Below are 17,633 nucleotides of genomic sequence, written 5' to 3'. Positions count from 1 at the left end.
TGAAGTAGTTTTAAAACAACTCATGGATGTTATAATTTATTTAGTCGGGACAAGAAGACTCCAAACACATCTCCCTTTGCTCGGTTATTAGAGGAGCCCCCCTCACACATCAGTACTCTTTAAATAAATGATTTTCTGCCCCAAACCTTTCAGCTCTTAGAGCATTCAAAAATATTTCACAAAACAGCCATCTTCATGGCTTCTTTCTTCTTTTTCACCACCAAACAAAGGTAGTGTGAGGATGGGTCAACTTTATCCAGAGTGATTGACAGAGTGACAGGCTGGCCGAATGCATCGCCCCTGGCCAGACATATGCGCCAGCCACTAGCCTGGCATTAGTGCTGCTAACTATAGTGTGACTGACACCACGCTCCGAATTCCAGCTGTTGCTTCACAACACACTGGATTGTTTCTACTTAATTGGCCATCAGGATATGATTAGGTGATGGCACATTTGTGTTTCTCAGAAAAAAAAGGTGTCAGTGGTACATGGAGTACCATCTGCACTCATATCTTATCTGGGAATGGTGTCACTTTATCACTACATCTTTATCTTGTGCGTGCAATAATATTACTTCTGAACATGACTCTTTTGACGACTTTTTCACTGCTGTGACAATGACTGGATGAGTGAGACTCACAGAGAGTGGACTCCTGGTACGGGTTTTTCTCCAGTCTTTATTCAATCTGAGAGTATGACTCATTGATTTCACATTCAAATTTTATAGTGCGTCTTCTCAAACCCCAGCCCTCACATTGAAATAGCCCCAGCTTGCACTTAGATTTGCTCCTCTTCTGTTCAAACTGAGTGCTTGTACTCACACACAGTGTTGTATGCACAGACTTCCTGCTCCCCAGCTTCAGCCTTTCTCCTCTAATTCAGGTTTCTTCTGAGGTGCCTGCACTCCGATTTCTCCACTGCTCTCCAATTTTTTTGGCCAATAGCCCAAAAATTACCCAAAATTCAGAAAAATAGAAAAATTCCCTATCCAATAGAATGCTAGGCGTGACGTTGACCAATGAAAATAATCCCTGCCTTAGTGTGGGTGTGTTCACATTCACTCTTAGAGCGCGTCTTACAGGTTACTCTTTAATCAATATCACAAAAAAGGGTCAACATTACACCTGCTATTGTAGTGGTTGGGGGATATTCAGTGTTGTTGAATAACAAATTGGGCAGTAGAGGGGAAATCTCAGAGTAAACTTTCCAAAGCAACCTGACCGTGAGAAGGACTGAAACTGAAGTGCAGGAAGTGCAAGTCACAGTACGTATGAGTGCAAGCATACAGTTAGAGGAGGAGCAGGGCAAAGCCGTGCGCTCGAGTTATTTGAGCACAAGGGCAGGGTTTTGAGGGAAAGCACTGTAAAATCTGAACGAGAAATCACAGTCATGCACCTAGAATGAAAGAACTGAAGAACGAAGAAAGACAGGCAAGAAGCCCCATATTCTGGCCTCAGGCAGCTGCATAGCAAAGGGGAGGAGAGGGGGGCAGCAGTGTCTCGCTTCAGACACAGACATGATTGTCACTGTATCAGAAGTCAGCCACAATAGCTGCAAGGCACTGCCTGTCCCTGCTGCAGTAAAGAAGATGGTAGACGACCTCGCTGACACACACCTGGTGTCAGACACAAGCACCAGTTTTCTCACACCCACAGGTCGAGTCCAAATGCTCGTACAGTAAAAGCCTTTTTTGTGAACTAATAAATAGATGGACTGTGTTGAAGTAACATTATTTCAAACAGTATTTTAGAGTCCTGCTAAAAGCCTCCTTGGCACTATGGCACGACTGATGCCACACTAACTCTGAAGTGTTTTTCATCTATTTGTTTCTACTCCCTGTGGAAAGCAAACAAAATGTCATGTTTTAGTTCATTTGCTGAGAAAGTGTAGCGCCCCTTTCTCCTGCCTGAAAAGTTATTTAAGGAAATTATTGAAAATGAAGAAAACCAGAAGTAACAGAAACAGCCAAATGCTCCCTCTGTTATTCATGATGAATTAAATCATTTATACATTATACCACTCAGCTCAATGTTTCACAACACAGTTGATCCATAGTTCATAGTTCTTTACGATGCAGAGAAAATGAAATTATACTCTGAAACTATTTTCATTATTATATTTTCATTTCCTTAATGGGGTTCTAATAATTGTAAAATTATTAGAATTGTCATTTTAACTTTTTAAAAAATACTAATTTTGTCTGCCTTCGAGTCTTATGATTCATAGAAATAGACTTTGTGGGAAATTATCTTGAAAGAGTTCAACAAAAATACATTAATGTGCTAAAGTTAGCCCAGAAGTGCAAAAATACAATCAGCATCATTATTATTATTAAAAGCACCTCTTACATTTTTATTACAACTTTTCAACAACATTCTGTACTTCTTTCTTTCACGTCCTGACGCATGAGCACCGCTGAGAACAGCTCAGGTTGTTTAAGGCAGCACATGATGGACATTCTCAAGGCTGATTTGGAGAAGTATATGAAAAAGTCAAAGATGTAGGTGCAAACAGTGATCATTTCTGCATTAAGAAAGAAAGAGACAGCCACAGGTGACAGGCCACAGAGGTACCTGGCTCTCCATGTGTTATGTGTTTTGATTTTGAGAAGTTTTATGTATATGCTTCTTATACAGCTGATGGTGAATAGTTGTCTTTTTCTAGAAGACCTTGTTTTATTTTGTTTCCAGAAGGTGATTTTGATGTTTGCTCTCCACAGAGTGTCGCATGGCTCTGCTCTTTGACATGGTTCAGAACAATGCCAGTCGTCTCCGCCAATCCAACACTGATGTGCACATGAGGTAACCAAATGGCTCCATTGAACCTAAGTCAGTTTTACGCTTACTTTTCTTCTCATTTATGTCTGTCTTCCGTTTTACCCTCCTAATGTGTTTTACTGGATTCAGCAACAATAGTGACAATAGACTTTTTTGTCTTTGACATTATTTCAGTTTTCTGGTTGGAGATAGTTGATAGCTCTCCCATAATTTCACTGTTTCTCTCCTCCCCAGCGCGGGACAGTTTGCCCTGGAGAAACCCCTGGAGACTGCTCTGCTGCTGAGTTTGGGTGGTGTCGGCTGTGTTGTCCTTGACCAGTGGCACAGCAGCCTTCGACAGAACACACACAACATGGCCAGTGTTCTAGACAGTAGGTTTTGGACATATGTTTGAAACAATTATAGAATATTTAAAATATTTTTTTATTTATTTATTTTTTTTACTGTTAACATAATACATTGTGATTTAGCCTCTATAAACGTTCACCTTACTGCTGTTTTGCAGATCTACTGAGGGTCAGACAGACTTCTGGTCAGACCATCAATGCCCTGAGGAGAGGGAACACTTCAGAGATAGTGCTTCACAAGGTTACAGGAACATATGGTACTGTATATGCTACGCACTCCCTCATTTAGCCTCACATTTGCATTTCTATTTGTTGTAAGTACATTCAAGTCAATGGGCTTTTGATGGGCCATCACAGAGACCCACGCATCTCTCTTTTTCTGCACATGAGGGTTTCTTTGCAAAGAGAAAAAAAAGAAACCTGAAGCAGAGTCTTTCAAATTATGAATCCAATTAAGCTGGATTTCAAAATAACCCTCAGATGTGATTATTGCTCTCTGTGGCTTTCCTCTGCAGATCAACAGCTCGTCCATGAGTCAAAGGAAAACCATGTTCACCACAAGATGACTCTCACACCATCAGCTTTCAGCTGCGTTCTTTATGGACTCCCTAACTTAATTGTCACGTAATGTACTGTACATGCTCAATATTTCTTACTTAAGTTTTCACAGTTCAAGATGATTGTAGGTTCATGTCAGCCAGCTTTGCAAATATAACTGTATGCAAAAAACAGAAGCTTCTATAGTATAAGGGGGTTAAGCATTTCATTAAAGATCATCCTTGAGTCTTTACATACATTTTCTCACTGTGCACTTTTATGAAAATTCTGATTTTACACTTGATGTTTTTAATATTATTTTTACCGTGCACAGCAGCCGTTAAGATACAATAGGGAACATACCTGATTCCATGAAATAAGACTAAAGCTGTCAAAGCTCAGAGATTTCTTCTACACATGTCCAATATTACTGAAATAGCAATGTTAATACTAACCTTGTGCTGACAAGTTGTACCCTCAGGATCTCTGCCTCGCAGATATTATTCAATAATAGTGAATGCTCAGAGAGTTCTGCCAGCATCAGTCACCATGATTACCAGTGTTTCATCGATATGGGGTAGTATCGGACTTTACCAAATTCAATGTGAAAAATTATTGAACGCCAAATATACACTTGACAGGACTGACAGACCTGCTGTCAAAGGACAGAAATGGTTGAATTCCTACATTAAAAGCTTAAGAGTGTTGTGATGCAGCTTCACCTTACAAATGTAACCAAAGTTCTGTTATTGCTGTCTTTTCTTATGTCTTTTAACATCAGTTTAGTAGTTCAGTTTACTTCCGCCTTGTTAACTGTGGCTTTCACAACACTGATCTCTTGTTGCGGTATTTACCACAGTTCTGTTGTCTTGACTTGTCACATGAAACTAACTTTAACTTCAGACACTGAAGTTCCCACAACTGAGGGCAAACTGTGTAAACATGAAAACCACAAGACCTCTCTCTTTGGAGAAGCTAGATATTAAAATTCCAAATGAATGTAATTGTGTTTGTTAATTTTCATTTAGAGAATACCTTCATCAGACACTGCGGTGTGTTTGTTGTTGTGCTGCACTAAATGTTCATTAATAGATTCCTAAATCGTAAACACACGCCTTGAGTAAGAAATGTTCTGACTGTATTGTGCCAGGGGCCACTTAGCTTAGCTTAGCATAAATACAGGACACATGGGAAAACAAGAAGCCTCGATTTGTCCTGGCAGAACAAAACCTGCTCCTCTAAAGCTCACTAACACGTTTCATCTCATTTGTTTAATCCGTACAAAAACATAACCACAACAATTATGTACATACTGTATGTACAGAGTTATGTGCTGGTTACTTGTGTGAGGTTCCCGGGCAAACAGCGGGGAGTTTGGGAGATTACTGAGCCTGGCACATAACCCTGTAAAACCACAACTTACTTTTTGGTTTTGGATGACTTAAACAGGCTATTACATGGTTATTAGTGAGCTTTAGAGATGGTTGCAGGCAGGTTTTGTTGCCTTATATTCTGTGTGTTGATTTGGCCAGTCAACATTCAGACTCAGACAACTGACTTGCGTAAGTCAACCCAAACGTTGTACCATCAGACACTGGTGACATTTCTCCTATGTAGATGCACAGCAACTATATTGCTGCGTTGGTGCTTGTAGAGATCTGTACACTTAAGAGCATTAACATTTAAGAAATGATTGTCTCAGCTCATGTCTGCATTGCTGATGCCTGGACAGCCTGCTCTTTGGCTGATGACATTCAGAGCAAGTTGCTGGATACCACTCTTCTCGTTTCCCTTCTTCTGATATCTATCTCAGCAGCTTGTTTGTGCTTTCACCCAGGGACGACTTTGCTTTTCAACCTCCTGTGCAGCCAACAGATGTCTCTCTCAGTTGTGCTCCCAAAGCCCAAAATCCTCCCTCACATTTACATTTAGACTTGACAGTACAGTATTTAAACTTGATTCCATTTAATGAACTGTATGATGTTGTGTAACTACATCATTTTTCATCGTTATAGTTTTAGCCAAAACCAATTAATTTGGTAATTTAACCAAATAATCAGAATCTAATGGTTTCATGGACCTGACTACATTTATATAGCACCTTTCTAGTCTTCCCCCCCTCAAAGCACTTTACACTACATGCCATTCACCCGTGCACACACACACATACACTGACACACAGATAGCACAGCCTTCGGGTGCAATTTGAGATTCAGCATCTTGCCCTAGGACACTTTGACATGTGGACTGGAGGAGCTGGGGATCGAAATGCTGATCAGTGGGAGATCTGCTGTTCCTCCTGAGCCACAGCTGCACTGAACTCCTCTGCATGAGTCTTCTTGATTGACAAACTGCAGATGAATTATGCGCTGATGAATAATCAAAACAGTGGCACACACACACTACTGCAACTACTACTAATATTCTCACTGCTGTGATTACTACTACAGCTACTACACACGCCTACCTTCTGACTGACTTGTCACTACTGTCAGAAATGTCAGAGAGAGCTCTTCACTGTGCAGCTCTACTTCTCTCACTCAGGATTCACTCAGACAAGAGGCAGAAGCACAGGAGATTATTCACAGATGGAGGTACAACTACATCCGAGAGACAAACCCTGTCACCAGTAAGCATCATCATATTCTTACTGATTCTGGATGGAGTCTTGAATGGGTTAAAAAAAAAAATGCATAGCATGAGGAGATAGAGGCAATAGACTACAGGTGCAGCAATAGTAATAAAGTGCAATCAAGAGAGAGTTGGATGATAGGCTTGTAAATGGGTCAGTTCCCCTTTTTTGGTTCGAATAGGAAGCGTGCATGCATTCTGAGCTTTTAGTAGCTGAGCTATCAGTAAGGCATTTTCCTCAGAGAACTGCCGCTAACTGGATATTTTCTCCTTTTCAGACCGTTCCTCTGTAAACCCTAGAAATGGCTGTGTGTGAAAATACAACAAAAACTCACACCAGCCCACCTGACAGCATCAACCACACCATATTTAGAGTCACTTAAATCACCTCTCTTCTCAGCAGATCATTTTGACCATGTCTACATGCCTAAATGCATTGAGTTGCTGCCACGTGATTGGCTGATATTTGCATTATTGAGCTGTTACCTAAAGCAGTGGCCCATTTTAGGAGCACCTCACCCCCTCTGTCCTCCTCTGAAGACAAAAGGTGGTCACACCAAATATTGATTTGATTTAGATTTTTCTTCTGTTCGCTCACTTTGCATTTTGTAAATTGTAGATTCTGACTCATCTACCACACCACAGACAAAATACACGACACGGGAGATACAATATGTGATCTTATGCCAAGTCACATCATCCCACCACAGGTCATATTCAAATGCAGCCCGTCTCAGACAGGGAACCTAGCCTGTCGGCGTTCAGCACCAATGCAGATAGACGGAGAGAGGAAGGCCAGGTGTCTGTCAGTACAACAGTCTGTCATAGTACCACATGTTTCTCACACAGGAATAACATGAATATAACATAAACATGAAATACAACACTACATTTAAAATAGAGAGAGAGAGAGAGAGAGAGAGAGAGGGGTCAGGTCACGTGGTGACGAGGCAGAGGAGGCAGGCAGGCATACAAAGTATGTCACTTTATTCAGTTTATTAGCCCGCTTACCTTTTGTGGATATAAATAGAACTTGTGGCTTGAATTAGAAATCCACAGACAGTGAAGGGACAATCAGAGAGAGACACAGAACACACACACAGCAACACATTTGGGACTAAACGTTAGCTCTACTGGAAATATCAATCTGGCCATTAGTGATCTCAGAGACAGGGCTTCCTATGCTATATAAAAGTCTACACTCAAACTTGGCTCAAAATATTCTAATCTATAATTGAACCAGTTTTACTGTGTGGTGGTGAAGTGTGGTGTCCTCTTACACAGTGACATTTGCAAGATTATTCTCACAGTCCACAGGAACAACCTCAACAATGGATGCCGAGCTGAACTAGGACAACATTCCCTCAGGACAGACTTCACTCTGACCAAACTAAAATGCAACATCTACTTAGAGAAAATCATGTCAGAGCCATAGAAGCAGCAGATATGTCAGTGCACGTCTCCGCCTGAGAGACGAGCAGCACAACAAACCATGGCAGCTGTAGTTAGTCTCCACACAGCTCACACGCTGCTTTTGATTCTATTCTCTGCTTCACGAGTTTTTCTTCTACGTGACATTTCAAACTTACATTTGTGGTTAAATGTTTCTTTATTGAAACATTAATTACTTCTATATACAGCAGATCTATGACACACACACACAAGTATGTACTGAGCCCAAAGCTGTAAGCAGCTGTTTCTTTGTACCCCCACCTGCTGATTTTGAGTGATTATTGTGAATATGCTGATTAAAAATGAACGTTTGGTTTTATTTAGTTTGAACAGTTCACACCTTGGCGTTGTAGTGATGAGGCACTGTGGACTTTTGAGTTTTTTTGTCCCACTGGAACTTCACCCTCTCTGTGTCCAAGGACCTCCTGATTTACAAATTAAGCACCATTAACTTTCACTGACTGACTGATGAACTTCATAACTCAGTTGTGGAGAGCAGTTGTGGTCCCATACATCAGGAAAGTCTTTAGTATTCATCCTCTGGGGACCATTAATGTCCATTCATTCATCCAATAGCTGTTGAAATATTTCAGTTTGGACCAAAGTGGCGGACAGTCCGACAGGTGGCAAGAGAAAGGCAAAAACTGTCACCCCGCTCCGCCCAGCGTCCCGCCCCACCAATGACATGAGGGGAGCAAGGTGACAAAGAGAAATGAGGTGAACCTCTTGTTTGTGTATCCACGAGCTGCATAATTGGAGGGATGAGGCATGTCTGGCAGTGGGTTCAAGGGCAGAGATAGAGAGTAAAGACAGACTGCATCTAATGAGATGCATCATTTTCAACATGTGTAATGCTAATATCTCCTTGTGCTTGCTCAGTGATGTGTTTTCGTTTCATAGGTAGACTTTCCCCACCATCACACGCTTTCTCAACCGTGGCACCGGGTCCATTAAAGGTATGTGGGCAGTGTGGCTGCAAGGTGCATGACTGTGACACACAGTTATTCTGACAAGCAAGGTTGATTGATGTAGCCGTGTGAAGTATCCATGAAATCTCTGCTTCTTTATTCAAGGCCTGACCGCTCTGCTTACTAACCATGAATGCCCAGACAAAGCTCTGATTTATGGTAATGCTTTATTTGACAGTCACCTTTCCTTGGTAAAGTTTGGGGAATTGTTATTTTACATACTAAAGACATTCTAAAAGTCTCCCCTTGTTTTCCAGTTTGGCTTTGCAGTGGATGCTGCATGTGAACATGTGAATTCTAATTATGAATTGATTTTTATATTAGAGAGAGCGTCTCACCCCTCAGAATGGGGTCTATGCTGTCACATGCAGTCGTCTATAAGCTCACATGTATGTTGAGCTTGTGGTGCAAGTTGGAATCTTATATCAAAGCTCCAGTTGCGTCAATAGATGTTGAAAACCTCCTCAAACAACGCCGTGTACACACCTTGCATGTATCTTATGTAAATGAAGTTTAAAGCCAATACAGCTGTTACAAAAAAATCTGAATGTATTTTTACTGCTTATTCTGCTTTTTAGATGGAGACCACCTAATAAAAGCAACCAGGAACTAAAAAAAAAAAAAGCCCTAGGAACATGCACCAGTATTTTGACCAAAACCTTCTAAAAATGTGTCCCCTTTTCCATCAAGGGTGTCTAACTGTGCTGTTTTGAGGTTTATGGAGTTTTTAAATAGGTTCTTTGCAGCATCACTTTGAGCCAGGAGGGAAAAAACCTGCCAGCAATCAGACAACATTTCATTAAGAGCAATCCTCCCTACAGTTTTACAGCACGGCGAGATTTGGGCTCTTCGCATTTGGTCTCCATAATCATAATCATATTATCCATGCTAAAAAATGCAATTATGCAGCATAATCACATCAGAACAGCAAGGATAGTAGCTCGCTCCCTGAACGCACGCTTTTATTGATTTTCATAATCAAATGTGTTGAAAGATGCAGCGCACAGTAGGTCAATCTTCTGCAGCTCCACTAAGATTACATGATAAGCCATTACAGGACTGTGGCCATGAGAGTTTTACATGGGGGGGGAGGAGGGGGGGTGGAGAGGCTCATTATTTCATGCTTCAGAAAGTCATACATTTTCCACAGAGAGGAGATCCACAGGAATGCTTTGGCACGAGTGTCACAGTGACAAAGGAAATGTCACTCCTGGCAGACAGTGCAGCAAGATGTAATGGCTTTGAAGACTGTAAAGTATTTATGTGCACGCTTTATTCACACTTCAGGTTTCCACACACGTACAGTATTGTAGGTGGCCGGTAAAATAAAGCAATATCAGCCATGATGAAACGACTGCAAAACAGTAACAGTGAACTTTTGAGAGGGACAAAGACTATCTATGTAACTGTTCTTATGACATGTGCTGCTGACCTCTTGGCCAGGTCACCCTTGTGAAAGAGATCTTGATCTCAATGGGTTTTTATCTGGTTAAATTAAAAAAAAGTACAGTACATGACTCTTATTCCCCACAACATTATATATTTGCAGCACACTGAAACAACCAGATTTGCAATTTACATGCAGTGTGGTACAGCCAGAGTGAAGGAGGAAGATGTGAGCGCAGCATTTTGTAACAGAAATGTCCACCTTGATGAAGCACTTGTGCTGCCTTACATCTGCTACATGTGCACGTACTGTTTTTACACTCATATTCTCTGAGCTGAGGGGAAAAAAACAGATCAAAAGAAGCAATTACTATTATGATGTGAAATTTATTGCTAATATTTGCGAATTTGTGTAACTGTGAATGTGTGGGGAGACGTCACTGAAAAAGTGCATTCATACCTAGCTTAATTCATTAATGTTAACACAGCAGATCAAATAAGAAAAAATAAAAGAATGTCTAAGAAACAGCATATTGACATAATAATTTCTGAAACAACACAGTTAAGCATAAAGAAATATATCAAGTAAACTAGTAGACAGGTTTTATTCTTTATTAAAGTAAAGGGAGTGGAGAGTTGCCACATTGAGCACAAATGACTCTGAATTTCTGCGTTTGGCTGCAGATCGGAGATATTTCAGAGGCGAGATTGGCAAGAATTAAAGGTCAGATTCTAAAGAGCAAGAGCAGAAAAATGCAGATGCACAACTCTCACATGTTTGTATCCCACCCTTCTCTCCTCCTACGTATCTCTCCAGACCATTTCTCTGTCTCGTATGGGCATCATCATGTTTCATTGTTTCATCTGTCTTTAATGTGTTTCCTTTTATCACCTCCGCCCTTATTATTTTCAGCGCTCTTCGTTTTTCCACCTCCTCAGCTGTTCTTAAAAGGAGTCTTGCTGTTCAGCTGGATCTGCCATCTCCACACCCCACTGTAACAGAAATGAGTCCATTTTTCATCTAATTTACATTCCCCATAACAGCCTATCACACCCAATTATCTGTGAAGGCGCTGCATGTGTTGGTGCAGTGCTGGGTTTGCAGGTCCTGGTGAGCTTCAAGGACCCGTTCACCTCTGACTGCGATTGCAAAGTCATGCCGTACATCGCAGCATAACTGCTGAGCCTCTGGTTTCACTGCAGTAAACTGGCCCAATTGTTGGACAATGTTGGACAAACCACCAGCCTATGGGCGTCAATACTGCTGGGAGGAAATCTAAAAAATATCTTAAGTTCAGAGTTGAATCTATTAGTTGATGTCAATCAGCAGAAAATGATTCATCCATTATCTTCCTCTTATCCGAGGTCGGGGTCGCGGTGGCAACAGGTCAAGCAGGGCACTCCAGACGCCCTTCTTCCAAGCAACGCTTTCCAGCTCCCCCTGGGGGATCCCGAGGCGTTTCCAGGCCAGCCGAGAGATGTAATCCTTCCAGCGGGTTCTGGGTCTGCCCCGAGGTCTCCTCCCAGAGGGACATGCCCAGGAAACCTCTAAGAGGAGGCGCCCAGGAGAAAATGATTCGCCAACCATTCTGATAATTGATTGATCATTTAGATCATTTTCAGGCAAAATGACCAAAATGTCGTGGTTCAAGCTCCTGAAAAGTTCACATTTTCTAGTTTCATTTCCTTCTTTGATAGTAGATAAATATCTTTGGATTTTAGAGTGCTGGTTGGACTAATCAAGACATGACAAGATGTCATTATGGACTCTGAGAACTTCAGATGTGCGTGTTTTGCTATTTGCCGACATTCTATAGACCTATTGATGATTAATTCATTGATAGATCAAGAACATGATGTGTAGATTAATTAATCATGAAAGTAATTGTTAGCATGACAATATTTTTGATTTTGCAGCTCCGTGAGGCTGTATGGACACACAGCAGTGCTTTGACTGAAACGCTAACATGCTAATGTTCAGAGGATAACAGTAACCTGTAACAGTAACAATCTTCTTTTAACCATTAGCATGCTAATATTTGCTCATTAGCACAAAGTGCAGCTGAGGCTGATGGGAATGCCAATTCATTTTGCAGATACAGTATGTATGTATGAACATATATATGTTCAAAAACCAAACTATTGGACAAACACAACTGACCTCAAACTTTCATACGCACGTATGCCACATCAACACCACGTTGGGAAAACATTAAACATATTCAGAGGGATGCAACGGTTCTCATTCAGTAACTAACAACCCATTCCTAAGTTTTTGCTCAGTATATAGACATCCTGGAACGCTCAATCTGTATTCCTACCTCATTCCTCTGCTAGCCTTCAGGCACAAAGTCAGATGGGGAAGTTTATTCTCATGCTGGAAAGCAGAGGGAACTCTAACTGAGCGAAACAATTACTTGGCTTTTGCTGCATGGCTGCAATTTGGCTTCACAGTGGCCGTGCTTTCGTTGTCAGTTCAGCTCTCGAAGAGCGATAAATTCAGACAGAACAGCACAATTATCCATAGTTTAATAACACAAAATGCTCCACTGCAAATTGCCTTTATGCCACAAGAAATAGGAGAAAACAATGTGTTTACTTATTTAAGATTATTATATCATTCTTCAAGACAGAATTAGTCCTATATTTTTTATGCATACTATTGTGGGTTTACTTTACTCGCTCACTGCATCCGCTGTCATCATAACAGAGGCATCATTTGTCACTTGTTCAGATGCAGATGCTTCCGTATAGGACATGAGGGGTCACTGAACAATATGATGAGAAATGTGAATTCCAAGACAGCTACCAGATTTCAACCTAAATGAACACCTATGGGAGATGTGCTCTACAGCACTCTCCACCATCATCATAAACACAACAAGCAACACTAAATGAGGGAATATCTTTTGGAAGAAAGGCCCTCGTACCTCCAGCAGAGTTTCAGAGACGTAGGGAGGGCTATGCCGAGGTGTATTGAAACAGTTAGTGAACAAAAGGTTGCCCAACATCTTAAGACACTTCATGTTGCTTTTTTCTTTCATTCGAAACCAAGCTTTTCCTTATAAGCAGCCTTTTGTGGCTGTAAGAATAAAAACCGCCTTCTCCCAGAAGCGAAAGCAGAAGTAGCATGACGTCATTGTATCAGCAAAAAAATTCAATGGCCACATTAAGCGTTCGACACTAACACTGGAGACGAACTCTGTCCAATCAATAGTCAGCCATGATTCAAGTCTTTCCTTGAAGCTGCACTAATCAATATTCTTATGTTATTCTTAAAGTCGTAACTTGTAGTAATGAGCCCACAAAGGATTATGACCCTGCAGTTTACCTCAGCTCTGTGGACTGCTTATCGTCTTTCACACCATTGTTCTGGTTCTACAGCCAACAGCTTTACTCTTCTGGTTCACTGGCACAGCTGTCACCAACCTTGGTTTTAGCACAAAGCCGGAGTTCTCAGCCAAAACGGTTTAATAAACCAAGAGTACACTACCTGAAATGGCAAATAGACAAAAATAGCAGCTAGCTGGTGAACATATAGAAGCCTTTAGCTGCTGAAGAGCCACTTCATTAGTTGGTGAGGACGAAAACTGAGCAAAAAGAAGAGCAATTACTGAACTTCCTAGAAATATGGCTGCAAATGAAAGCTCTGCTCCATGTCTGCTGGGTGGCCACCTCAGCAATACCATGACAACTGTGATAGGATGGACATAATACATCAAACACGTATGTCATGCTCATGTTGATGTCGAGCTCTGTCCCCAAGTGGTAAAAAAATGAGTAGGCTACCACTTTAACCAGGTTTATGTGTTTTAACCGAATCAAACGTTAAAAGAAAAGTTCAACATTTTAAGAAATACACTTTAATTAATCAGTTAATCAGCAGAAGAAAAGAGTGATGCTGTCATGTCCGTGCAGGACGACTACCCAGTCTCATGGAAGTTTGTGAAATAGTCATGAAATTTAATCTATGAATTTGTGTCCGTGGACACGAATATTTCGGGGGTTTTTTGTGTCCCTGAGCATTAATTTCAAACCAATGTATTTCTATGGGATTATCTCCACGGACACAAATTCATAGATTGAATTTCCATGAGACTGGGTTGAGTATGAAGTATGAAGCTCCAGACAGCAGCAGGCAACAAAAACAACAAATCGCCGTTTTACGTTGGGATTGTGCCAGACTATTGTGTGGACTTCTTTAGAGGAGCTGTTAAGAGGATTTTGTTATCAGAACCAGGCTGAATGTTTCCAGTCTCTTTGTACACACAAGAGAGCGGTAAAGAGCTCCTCACCCAACTCTTGGCCAGACAGCGAAAAAGTATATTTCCTAAAAAGTTGAATATGTCTGTAGTCTAAGAGGTGAAGGATTGGAAACCCCCCACATTAATGTTCATGTAATGGCCCCAGTCTGTTCATTTCTGTGCCCACTGAGAGCCGCTTGCAATGAATGATATTTTCTGTGTCTGCTAACCCCAAAAATCAAGCTAGAAGAGGATACTGAGAGTTAGACTTTGGTTGGCGACAAGCTAATTAGTGGTGTGTCCACTGGACATTGCGCTGCCATGGGGTACATTCCTTGTAAAGTACCTGTTGTGCAGGAGTCAGTACAGCTGCAGAACAGGAGTGTACTGGATGAACACAGGACTCACTGATATGTGGTAAAAACCCATTCAACTCCATTCTACCCCTCTCTGGTTTTTCCTGCTCATCACTTGCTTGATTTGCTTTCCTCAGCCATCAAACACTTAGCGGGACATTTCAGGGTCTAATCTGTTGCAGGCCGCTCCAGATGAGGCTTGTGCTTCACTTTACCAGACTTCAGTTTCACCTTTCAGTCATGCTTTGTATGCTGCTGAGGTCCCATGAAGGTATATCAGAGGCAGCTAAAACACATTGGTCCCCGAAGCAAGGCATTAGTGTCAGGAGTGCTCATATATAAGAAGCAACGCTGCTCATGGGGAGAGGGCTCATGCAGGAGTGCTGCCAGCACATGATCAGTGGGTAAAAGACGATAAATGATCATGGCAGTTTAGGTGGGAACTATAGCATGTTAACAAAATGGGAACCGTTCCTGCTGCAGATGAACGCAACATAGGTTTCCTCAAATTCTGACATTTTAATCTCACCTACAGTGCTACAGTATGGCAGCATATGGCAATGTGACTTGATGGATTTCTTAATCTTCAGGGTAGTACAGTCACATAATACATGATGATATGGCAGGCAATATATCTTGCTAATTCGCACAAGGGAAGCTTATGTTCATTCTCCCTGTAGACCTGTACATTAAGTGCACTGGTTCATTAGCAGAGATGCTCCAGTATGTGCGCCTCAAGGCTCAAATAGTCCCTCCCCCGTCTCACCCAGTGCCTCCACCAGTAACCTTCAGACTGCTCACCTTTTGCCTCTGCTGCTCCACTGTCTTATCACTGTGGCTGTGTTTTGGAAATTATGATTCTGATTGAGAGGGCTAAGCTAAATAGAATCTCAAAGCCTCCCATTAGTAAAGTAATGTAGAGTAAAATAGCTACTTAGTCAGTTAGAAGAATTTCATGTACTGACAGCGGACTGTGTGTCTGTGCCCAGTCTAGTGATTGCTTTCTCATTTTGTTAACTGTTCCCCATTGGCTGCGGGGGTCTGCTGTGTTTTCACCTCCCTTTTATCCATTTGTATCTCTTAACTGCTGGTGAGAGCCCGTGAATCGTAATGGTCGCAGGCGTATTATTGCTGATGGTAGACATCATACGTGCCTCATGTTTGTCTCTTTGCTGATTTTCCATCCATTCAAACATAATAGAGTGGCAGCAGGGCAGTTGTTTTGTTGCTCTGTAATGCTCTACAGATGCTGACTTGCAGGGTGCACACTGCACTAATTATTCTAGTATAACTTTATTACACAATCTTTATGCTGTGAACTTCTGCACAGTCCTTAGTCAGTATTCTGCACACTCCATCATTCGTGCTTTGAACGATGTGTAGCTCTTTTAATTTTTAAACATGTACTTTTTTTTAAAATGTAATCAGCTCATAAAGTCAAGGCTGAAGAGACTGGAGAACATAGTAAGAAGTTCCAGGCCTGTAGCTCACACAGAGATGTGATCTCAGCCAAGACTCCGACTTCAGAGGAAAGGCCGTACCGCCCACTGTGGCAGTCTGGGGGACGTCTCCAACATCAGCCTGTGAGTGTCTGACATTTAGGTTTTTAGACCGTACGGTTCTTTGCAGTGCAGTGATCTGTGAAAGGCTTATGGGCCATTTAGACATACACATAAGTCAACAATAGGATGTGGTTATTCATGTCGGCTCACCTTCATGTTGTGTGCGTTTTGATACTGTGAGAAAGTTGGTAATGAGGTCAGTGAATGACTACATGAATTCAGTGAAGATATATATATTTGTGTTCCGCTCCAAACTACTAATTTACATCATCTACAGCAATTAGGTTATGATGCATGTGAAGGTTCAGTAAAACACCCCAGGGTTTGGACATTCAGTGTTAACAGTAATGACTAATTTCTTAAAATCAATTCTAAAAGGTAAATAGAATAATGCTGAAGCACGGGTGAACGCTTGCCCTCTCATTGAAATATCAATGTAAATGTCCTCTTACAGTTGTGAAGGACAGGCTGGTGAATGGGCTTGTAGCACATCTGACTTTCTTGTAGAAGACCAGTTTGCATGTTGCCACAGACCAGCAGCAACCATTACCTTTTCCTAACCTTAATGTCTTATTGCCTAACTCTAGCTGTGCCTTAACTGTGGTTAATCTGGCATGCACAGGTTTTTTTTTCCCCCATCAAACCATACATTGTGATTCAACATAATGTGGACCAGTTTTATGTAACCCAGTGGTGCTAACTTGCACTCAGGGAAAAAATAATTGGTCCAAAAACTGAGCCTTGTGGTCAATCAATCAATCAATCAATCAATCAATCAATCGATGTTTAATTATGTAGAGCCAATTCATAACAAATGTTATCTCAAGAGGCTTTCCATAAAGAGTCTAGACCAAACTCTTTAAGTTAAGAGAAAGACACGGTAAATATATTACTGATAACAGGAATATAACTATATAACTATAGTAGTCAATATGGTAACACTGAATAACATGACAATAATGAATGTATGAATAATAATAACAACATGAATAATATTAGTAAAAAGTGTTGGCAGCTAATGATCCGCAGCAGTGATTCATGAAGCCAGAGAACCACAGCAGGAGAACCAGGACCAGGATCCACAGGAACCTGAGAACCACAGCAGGAGAACCAGGACCAGGATCCACAGGAACCAGAGAACCACAGCAGGAGAACCAGGACCAGGATCCACAGGAACCTGAGAGATGAGAAAAACACAGAAAGGCTCCGGGGAAGAAGAGACATGAAGCATAAGGATGGAGAGGAAGAATAAAAGAGAAGAGCCCAGTGAATCATGGGAAGTCCCCCGGCATTCTGAGCCTATAGCAGCACAACTAGGGGCTGGTCCAAGGCCTGAGCCAGACCGAACTATAAGCTTTATCAAAAAGGAAGG

At 41.4% G+C, this 17,633-nt stretch overlaps 1 protein-coding gene across 1 annotated transcript in view; it reads left to right on the top strand.

Moving 5' to 3' along the window:
- The window catches only part of LOC139211339 (cilia- and flagella-associated protein 46), a 51,177-nt gene extending 47,424 nt beyond the window's left edge, over positions 1-3,753 (top strand). The window contains 4 exon segments of the mRNA XM_070841630.1: positions 2,721-2,802; positions 3,013-3,149; positions 3,284-3,382; positions 3,641-3,753. Coding sequence (XP_070697731.1) covers positions 2,721-2,802; positions 3,013-3,149; positions 3,284-3,382; positions 3,641-3,753 — 431 coding nt within the window.
- Positions 3,754-17,633: the final 13,880 nt, after the last annotated feature.

This window comes from Pempheris klunzingeri, chromosome 12 (assembly GCF_042242105.1).
Source record: "Pempheris klunzingeri isolate RE-2024b chromosome 12, fPemKlu1.hap1, whole genome shotgun sequence".
In the NCBI taxonomy this organism is placed as follows: domain Eukaryota; kingdom Metazoa; phylum Chordata; class Actinopteri; order Acropomatiformes; family Pempheridae; genus Pempheris; species Pempheris klunzingeri.
The sequence above is the reverse complement of the archived record's forward strand: the minus strand, read 5'-3'. Positions and strand labels throughout refer to the sequence as shown.